Raw genomic sequence first — 8965 nt, forward strand, 5'->3', positions numbered from 1 at the left:
AAAAAAAAAAAAAAAAAAAAAAAAAAGAAAGGCTGGCTGTCATGACATTTGTAATAATAATGGCTTCTTCTGTCTTTCCAGATCCGGAGACGCCATGTACTCACCCATCCCCCAGAGGTAGGCTGTGCACCCCGTTCCCTTCACCCCTCCCCTGTTCTCTCCCAGGGCTGCCCCTCCTCACCCCCACACCGCAGCCCCAGGCCGGCCCAGGTCTCTCTGCTCGGCTCCTCCACCACCTGTGGGCCTCGGCCACCACCAACCCTCCCCCTTCCCGCAGTGGTTCTCCGTTCCCAGCCTCGGTGCAGGATCCCGGCCTGCACATATGGCGGGTGGAGAAGCTGAAGCCAGTGCCCGTGGCCCCTGAGAGCCAGGGCATCTTCTTCTCGGGAGACTCCTACCTAGTGTTGCACAATGGCCCGGAAGAGCTCTCCCACCTGCACCTGTGGATAGGTAAGTAAGAGAGCGCTGGGAGGACTGGGGGGCGGGGGACTGGCCTGGGCAGGGGTCGGGGCTGGCAAGGGTCTCACGGGCCGTGCCCTGCCATCTCCCACTCGCCCCAGGCCAGCAGTCGTCCCGGGATGAGCAGGGGGCCTGCGCCGTGCTGGCCGTGCACCTCAACACCCTGCTTGGGGAGCGGCCTGTGCAGCACCGAGAGGTACAGGGCAATGAGTCCGACCTCTTCATGAGCTACTTTCCACGTGGCCTTAAGTACCAGGTTAGAGCCCACCTCCCGTATACCCCAACCTGCGGCTGCTCTCAGAGTCGGGACCCCTTCCAGCTGGTCCTTACCCTTCAGAAGTCCCAGACCCACACGGGGCTGGGTCCTCCCCACCTTTCTGCCTGCCTCCCAGTGGGATGGGGTGTGGAGTGCTCGGGCCTCCGTTCAGGCTGGCCATCTGGGCTGCAGGAAGGCGGCGTGGAGTCAGCATTTCACAAGACCTCACCAGGGACCACCCCAGCTGCCATCAGGAAACTCTACCAGGTGAAGGGCAAGAAGAACATCCGTGCCACCGAGCGGGCACTGAGCTGGGGCAGCTTCAACACAGGGGACTGTTTCATCCTGGACCTGGGCCAGGTGGGTAGGCAGGGTTGACTGAGCACCCACCTGTGTTGGCACTATGTGTGTGTGTGTGTGTGTGTGTGTGTGTTTTGGCCGTGTCTTGAGGCTTCTGGAATCTTAGTTCCCCAGCCAGGATTGAAGCCGGGGCCACAGCAGTGAAAGCGCTGAGTCCTAACCACTGGACCCCCAGGGAACTCCCTGGCATTGTGGGGGTTTTTTTGTTTTTTGTTTTTTTTAGGCAGAGGTCTTCTTAGAAGCCCATATGATTTAAATTTATTTATTTATTTATGGCTGTGTTGGGTCTTCGTTTCTGTGCGAGGGCTTTCTCTAGTTGCGGCGAGTGGGGGCCACTCTACAACGCGGTGTGCGGGCCTCTCACTATCGTGGCCTCTCTTGTTGCGGAGCACAGGCTCCAGACGCTCAGGCTCAGCAGTTGTGGCTCCCGGGCTTAGCTGCTCCGCTGCATGTGGGATCCTTCCAGACCAGGGCTCGAACCCGTGTCCCCTGTATTGGCAGGCAGATTCTCAACCACTGCGCCCCCAGGGAAGCCCCAGCATTGTGTTTTAAAAGGTCAGGGACCAGGAGGCCAGGGCAAAGGGAGAGGGGCTGAGAAGCTATAAGCCCATTCCAAGTGGGGTCGCTGTAGCCATTACAAGAAATCCCTGTATTTCTTAGGACAGAAGCCTCCCTCTGCTGTCTGGCCATTGCCTCTAACACTGGAGCCTACTCTCTCCTACTTCTGGAGCCTTTGTAGCTCCGAGTTAAGCCGCCTCCCAGCCCATGCGTTAATCACTTCACTCACCCCTTCCCTCCGTGAATCTGTGTGTCTGCTCTGAGCAAGCACGGGGACCACAAATTGCTCACCCAGGGCAGGCAGCCAAGACGGGCCTGTCACTGGCTGTAACCCATGGCAGGAGGTGATGAGGGCCCTCTTAGGGGCAGTGGCCTGTCCTGGGGGAGCTGGGGGCAGGGAGAGGCCTTCTAGCCCAAGCCCAAGCCGTTGTCCCAGGGAGGTGCCATTTGACTGGACCCTCACGGAGGGGAAATGCCCTTCCAGGCGAAGATGATGGGTAGGCCGAGGCACTGAGACAGATAAGGGTGCAGACATGCATGTCAACAGCAGGGAAGGATGTAGCCTGACCGGGACCCAGGGTGGGAACAGGAGCGGTGGGAGTGGAAATTGCTAAGGAGCTGAGATCCAGGGCAGGAGGAGATTGATTCTCTGAGGGTCTGGACCGCATCTGTCGTGCTAAAGATTTGGGACAGGAAGAGCAACCCAGATGCTCTTTGGAAGGAGGGCTGGAAGCAGTGAGATGGAGGCAGGGGACCCGCTCAGGAGGGGTGATGAGGGCCGTGCCTGGCGGGGGTGCAGAGGTGTGTGAGATACTGGGCCCAGGGATGTCATTCACCCATTCATTCATTCAATAAGTGTTTATTCTAGGCCTAAAGATGTGCCCGTTTCTGTTTTGGCACTGGGCATACAGCAGTGGGCCAAGCCAAGCCAAAGAAAACAAAACACGCATGCCCTAAGGAGGCTTACTTTCTAGTCAGGACAGATAGATTATAAACAAGATAAAGATGTTTTAATATATGACACAAGTAATGTGGAGAAAGATGGGGATGCGGGGTAGAGAATCGCTCTTGCCAAAGACTGTCATTCCCGTCCCCAGAGAGGCCTTGGTTCCCCTCTGCCTTCTGTTTTTTTTTTTTTTTTTTTTTTTTTTTTTTTTTGGGCCGCACTGTTGCGGCCTCTCCCGTTGCGGAGCGCAGGCGGACGCGCAGGCTCAGCGGCCATGGCTCACGGGCACAGCCGCTCCGCGGCAGGTGGGATCCTCCCGGACCGGGGCACGAACCCGTGTCCCCTGCATCGGCAGGCGGACTCTCAACCACTGCGCCACCGGGGAAGCCCCACCTCTGCCTTCTTGATTGTCTTTGATCGTCTTGCCTCAGAGGGCAGTTCTGCAGACCCTGTGAAGGGCAGGATGCAGGCAGTTGGCTCTAACCCGCGCCTGCCCACTTCCCTCCAGAACATCTTCACCTGGTGTGGTGCAAAGTCCAATATCCTGGAGCGTAACAAGGCGCGGGACCTGGCGCTGGCCATTCGGGACAGCGAGCGGCAGGGCAAGGCCCAGGTGGAGATTGTCACCGATGGAGAGGAGCCTGTCGACATGATCCAGGTTGAGAGATGTGGGGAGGGTAGCTCTGCTTGGAAGCCACCGAGAGGGGCAGTGATCAGCTGGGGGCACAAGGGTGATGGGTGGAGGGCTGTGAGGGCATCTGCGGTGCTGCTCAGGGCTTGGCTAACTCATCAGGTGCCTTGGTGGGATTCAGAGTCAAGTACCCCTCGGGACGGAGGGACTGGTGGCCGAGCAGGAGGACCTAGCCCTCCCCACCTCTGCCCAGCGCCCTTGTGCAGACAGAGTTTGTCCCACTGGGGCGGTGGCCCTGGGTGTGATGGGTTGGGAAGGTCCAGGCTGAGTGCCCAGGAATCCCTGGAGACGCGACCTGCTCTGACCCCTGCAGGTCCTGGGCCCCAAGCCCGCTCTGAAGGAGGGCAACCCTGAGGAAGACTTCACAGCTGACCAGACAAACGCCCAGGCTGCGGCTCTGTATAAGGTGGGCGCCCCAGGCCTGCCCTAGGACCAGGCCGGGTACGAGCCTGGTGCTTGTGGGGCTGAAAGGAGGGGAGAAAGCAGTGGGAGGTTGGGCCAGGCACCAGGGTGGTTTACCCAGGGCTTGGGGTGAGGGTAGGATGGGAAGTGAATGGATGCTGGAGGAGATGAATGCCACTTCCCTTCCGGCCATTCTTGGAGAAAGAGGTTTGAAACAAGCCCATGCTGAGCTTTACTTTGTGGAATTCTTTACCTTCACTCGTAATTTGGAGTCTACTTAATTTCCATGGATTCTGGGGCTCTGTGAGGCGGTGATTGAGCCTGAAGTAGGACTGGGGGTCGCCCAGGATTTGCCTGTCGTGTTTCCTCCACCTCCGGTCTGCGGCTTGGCCTGGGGCGGTGGGTGGAGCCGCAGCTGGAGAGGCAGCTGCTCCTTGGTGGAGATTAGGGCTTTGTGCTGCCGGGAGGAGGTGACACGGCACTGCCCATCCTCCCCCAGGTCTCTGATGCCACTGGACAGATGAGCCTGACCAAGGTGGCCGACTCCAGCCCCTTTGCCCTCGAGATGCTGATACCCGACGACTGCTTTGTGCTGGACAACGGGCTCTGCAGCAAGATCTACATATGGAAGGGTACGTGTGGCTTCTGCACCCCAACCTGAGACCCCTGCAGCCGCTGACCGGGCAAGGGCTTCCCGCGGGAGGGCTCGGCCGACCCAGAGACGGCTGACTCGGGGAGCCTCCGCGGCTGTGGGTTTTCTCAGGGTTTCCTGTGCCCAGCCTAGGCAAGGGTTCTGCACTTTTAGCCTGCCTCCGAATCACCCGAGGGCCTGTTAACACCCATAGCTGGAAGCCACCCCTGAGATTCTGACTCACGAGGTCTGTACCAGAGCCTGAGAATTCGCACATCTAACCAGTTCCCAGGCCTTGCTGCCGGTCCAGGGACTGCGTGTTGAGGGCCACTGTCACAGAGCTCTCCTAGGCCTTTGGCTGCTGGGACCCCTGATCCTGCCATTCTACCTTGGGGTGTGAGAGATCGATTTTAGATATGAAATCCCACCTCATGCAGTGGGTAGCAAACTGGTGGAACTTGTTTTTCCAAGAGATTGGGTTGGCTGGGAATGAAACACTGTTGTGTGGAAGCCTGTTTGCTAGATCCAACTCTGAGAATGTAACAAACCTCTGAGTCTCTGAGCGGTACCGGGAGCCTCCTTACTTCTCTGTGCTTGTCTCTTTTCTTGAACGTGTCTCACCTCCCTGCCCACATTATAGACCTCTTGAAAGCAGGAACCATATGGTCTCTAGTGTCCTGACGAGATAGCATGTGCTCAAGAAATATTTGTGGGGTCAACCAAGGCCAAGAGAAATTCCCAGCCAGGAGGATGGAGAAACGTTAGGTGTTCTAACTTGGCAGCTACTAGGCAGTAACACTCTTGCCTCAGGGAAGGGCCGGGAGTGGCAAGCAGGAGGGCAGCTTTCTAAGAAGTAAGGCGGCTGGGTGGGGGAGCATTGTGCTTCTGGGGCTGCCTTTTTCCTCCTGCCTCTGGGTACCTTCCCACAGACCCAATGGGGTGGGCGTGGTGCTCCCAGATGCCCACGGGAGTGTATTTAACCCCAAGCAAAGAACCAAGACACCGGGACTTCCCTGGTGGTCCGGTGGCTAAGACTCTGCGCTCCCAATGCAGGGGACCCAGGTTCGCGCCCTGGCCAGGGAACTAGATATCGCATGTGCAACTACAGAGCCCGCACGCAGCAACGAAGGTATCCGGCGTAGCCAAAAAATGCATATTTAAAAAAAAAAAAAAAAAAAAACAAAAAACCCACGGGAGTGTATTTAACCCCAAGCAAAGAACCAAGACACCGGGACTTCCCTGGTGGTCCGGTGGCTAAGACTCTGCGCTCCCAATGCAGGGGACCCAGGTTCGCGCCCTGGCCAGGGAACTAGATATCGCATGTGCAACTACAGAGCCCGCACGCAGCAACGAAGGTATCCGGCGTAGCCAAAAAATGCATATTAAAAAAAAAAAAAAAAAGAACCAAGAAACCAGTGGAGAAACAGGAAACTTGGGAGCAAGGAAGAGAAGTATTTCGTAATCACAAAGGAAGGATACAGCACATTAATTTCAGACACGTTGTCGCTAACTAGATTTTCATAGCCTGGCTGGAGAGCCAGCCACAGTTCACAACATTGTTTCTTTGGAAAAGCGCCTCCAGCTGGAGCGGTCTGGTTAAAGGGACTGCCTGCAGGCAGGAAGGGAGGACGCCGCTCTCCCTTTTTATCGGCTCTTAGTAGGCATAACTATTAGGCCGATGTTGGCATCTGGCTTTGTGGGAGCAAGATTACAGTCAATCACATCCTTTTTTCTGTCCAATTGCATTTTGCAGAAAGACAGTTGATAACAGTGCAGTTGACAGGCTCAAAAGGCGAGGGGCCCTGGAGTGGGAGAGAGGGGCCTGAGAGTCTGATGCCAGGGAAACATTAGTTCTCCCTGAATATCCCTAGGGCCCTGGCCCTAGCAGAAGGCTTTGATGATTGGAGCGGACAGAGGGCAGTTTTCATCTGGAGCTGCCAGGTTGGGAGGGGCTAACCTCCCACCTCCAAAGAGCCCCCTGAGTGTTCTTAGTGCCTCCTGGTCCATTTATTTTAAAAGGAGCCAGCTATTCTCTGAACCCCCTTAAGTCTCCTCGAGAGAAGTGGGATGTGGGCTAGAGAGGGTACCTTCTCTTTTACAAAATCTCCTGGGAATTCACTGGCGGTGCAGTGGTTAGGATTCTGGGCTTTCACTGCTGGGGGCCCTAGTGCGATCCCTGGCCGGGGAACTTAAGATCCTGCAAGCCTCGCGGAGCGGCCAAGAAATAAGAAAATAAAAAAGTCTCCCTACAATCCAGGGCGCAAAGCTAACGAGAAGGAACGGCAGGCGGCCCTGCAAGTGGCTGAGGACTTCATCGCCCGCATGCGGTATGCCCCAAACACTCAGGTGAGGAGCCTCCCTTCCCCCCAGCACCCTCCTCCTGGGGCTCTTCCCTGGCCTCCTGCCTCTCAGACTGGACAAGAAGGGCGGGAAAGCCTGGGGCACAGTCAGAAGCAGTCAGGCCTCCCTCCCAGCCCCACGCAGTGGGAAAGCCCTCCTCAGTCCTTCCATACAAAACATGATATTTTCTAAGGGGATGTTTGGGCAATGCTCCCCTGAGAGCCCAGCAAGTTGGGTGCACCTCTGGAGCTTGTGCACCTCCTCTGGGCCGAGGTCCCTAGCTGGTTCTGCCCCTTCTCATCCCAGCACGGCGACACCACAGGTCAAACTGATGGGAGCTGATAAGTCTCATGTATAATTGGTGCATCTGTGAAACTGCACCTGAGTCCTTGAAGCAATCTGTTTTCTCAGCCCGTGTCCCTGTAATCTTTCTCGTCTCTTGGCTTATCTGGAGGAGCATCCCTGGCCTGGATGGCACATGGACTTGGGCCTGGTGCCCACCACCCTCCTCCTTGGCTCCGGCCCTCCCCAGCAGAGGCAGAGGTGGCAACCTTGTGAGCCGGATTCCTCCCCTGCTGATCCCACAGGTGGAGATTCTGCCCCAGGGCCGCGAGAGTCCCATCTTCAAGCAATTCTTCAAGGACTGGAAATGAGGGCGGACGTCTCCCTGCCCCCACCTGCTGCCCGCTCGCCTATCCTCCAGCTCCCTGGCCAGTGCCGAGGTGCCTGCGCGGATGATCAATAAAGGAGACCAGTGCCCTCTGCCTGCACTGCCTGCCTTGGGCTAATTCTTCCCGCCCCACCTAGTCATGCTGGGCGGAGTAAGACCCAGGGGACAATTCCACAACCCGTGAGAGGCCAGAGCTGGCTTTGCATGATGAGGCAGAGGGGCCAGGAGTCCCCGTGGGCCTGGCAGGCACTGCTGTGAACCCAATAGGGAGGTGGCACAGGGCCAGGGCTCAGGATCACTTTCAGCCCGAGGTTCGGTTCAGTCTCACATTCCCGACTGGGAGAAGGTTGTGGCGGCGGGTATGGGATGCATCTCCATTCAAGCCAGTATTTCCTCAGGTGCCCCAATAATCCACTGCAAGGCAGCTTCCAAACGATGTGTGATCACCAAGCAAGAGCACAGCTCTACACCTCTGTGCGGGAGGCTGGCTTGTCACGTCATGGCATCGGGTATTCGGCTGATGAGCTCAGGGCCACGTGGGGCCGTGGGAAAAGCACCAGATTAGTGTCCGAGGGTCATGGGTTCTGGGTCTCACCTGCCTCTGTTCGAGCCTGGGCAAGTTGCTTTTCCTCATCTGGGCCCTAGTTCATTCTCTTGTGTAACGGGGTAGTGGCTGGAAAAGCAAAGAGGCTAGGTAGCTAAATAGGCAGAGAATGGAGTAGCCCCAAAGCAGTCCCACCCTGGGGGACATGACCTGGCCGGGGGTCGGGGGTATAAGCAAAGCGGGAGCTGCGTAAGCCCAGACCAGAAGGACCGGAGTCCACGAGGCCTGGCAGGGTTGCAGCCGTCCTGACCCACTCTCACCCTGGGCCCTCCGGGCTATGTGGCTTCTGAGCTCTGACATGCCGGATCTTCCGTCCCAAACAGAAATTCTGATCAAGTTCATCTCAGTGATTTTTGTGCTGAGAAGCATAGAGAAATGAGCTCCCTGTGCATCCCCCTGCTCTTTTCTCCACACAGAGATATCCCTGGGAGTCCACTGGACAGCCTCTGCAAAGAGCATGTGCCAGGGATGACTTTTAAAAGGGGAAAGAGCAAGGGTTGTACTAAATCCACGGTTCTGACCTTTTTTTGTACCAAATCCACGGTTCTGACCTTTTTAGGGTTGTGAAGCATTTTAAGTCTCTCATGAAAGGCCTTGGAAGGCCTTTCCCAAGAAAAATGCATAGATTAAGATTTTTGCATCTACTCTCAGAGCATTTAGACGTTCCCCCCGCGACCGATCCATCAACAAAACTGCAACTTAATCCCTGGACTGTTATTGCGAATGTTCCCAGGTCCGAAGTTGCCTGGAGAGCATCCCACCAAGAGTGATGTGGGACAGGCTTCTGCAGAGGCCATTGGCCTCCCCTCCAGCTAGAGGCCCACGAATGCTGGTCCCTACTGTGCTGTGGGCTGAGCACTCACGGTCGACGTCAGCTGAGCTGGCCTCAAGGTCTGAGTGAGGGAAAGGAATCTGCAGGAAAGGAACCATTGAACTTGACATTCCGAAGTGGAGGCTGGGCTGCGTTCTATCCCCACCAGGCCCAGTAATCTTGCTGCCATCTCTGCTGGTCAGCTAAGCACCTCGTCAGGACGAAGGAGGCAGACAG

General features: G+C 56.7%; 1 protein-coding gene across 3 annotated transcripts in view; it reads left to right on the forward strand.

The window, feature by feature from the left end:
• CAPG (capping actin protein, gelsolin like) overlaps nt 1-7402 on the forward strand; it is a 14599-nt gene extending 7197 nt beyond the window's left edge. The window contains exons 2-10 of one of the 3 annotated variants that reach the window (XM_007470589.1): nt 82-117; nt 278-450; nt 561-715; nt 908-1075; nt 3088-3237; nt 3584-3676; nt 4172-4304; nt 6561-6649; nt 7231-7401. In XM_007470589.1, coding sequence (XP_007470651.1) covers nt 82-117; nt 278-450; nt 561-715; nt 908-1075; nt 3088-3237; nt 3584-3676; nt 4172-4304; nt 6561-6649; nt 7231-7296 — 1063 coding nt within the window. In that variant the 3' untranslated portion in view covers nt 7297-7401. Of the gene's footprint in view, nt 1-81; nt 118-277; nt 451-560; nt 716-907; nt 1076-3087; nt 3238-3583; nt 3677-4171; nt 4305-6560; nt 6650-7230 lie in introns of those variants that run through there. The other 2 variants (XM_007470590.1, XM_007470591.1) reach the window with 2 other exon arrangements.
• Nucleotides 7403-8965: the final 1563 nt, after the last annotated feature.

The sequence above is a fragment of the Lipotes vexillifer genome, unplaced genomic scaffold (genome assembly GCF_000442215.2).
Source record: "Lipotes vexillifer unplaced genomic scaffold, Lipotes_vexillifer_v1.1 scaffold1098, whole genome shotgun sequence".
Classification (NCBI taxonomy): Eukaryota; Metazoa; Chordata; class Mammalia; order Artiodactyla; family Lipotidae; genus Lipotes; species Lipotes vexillifer.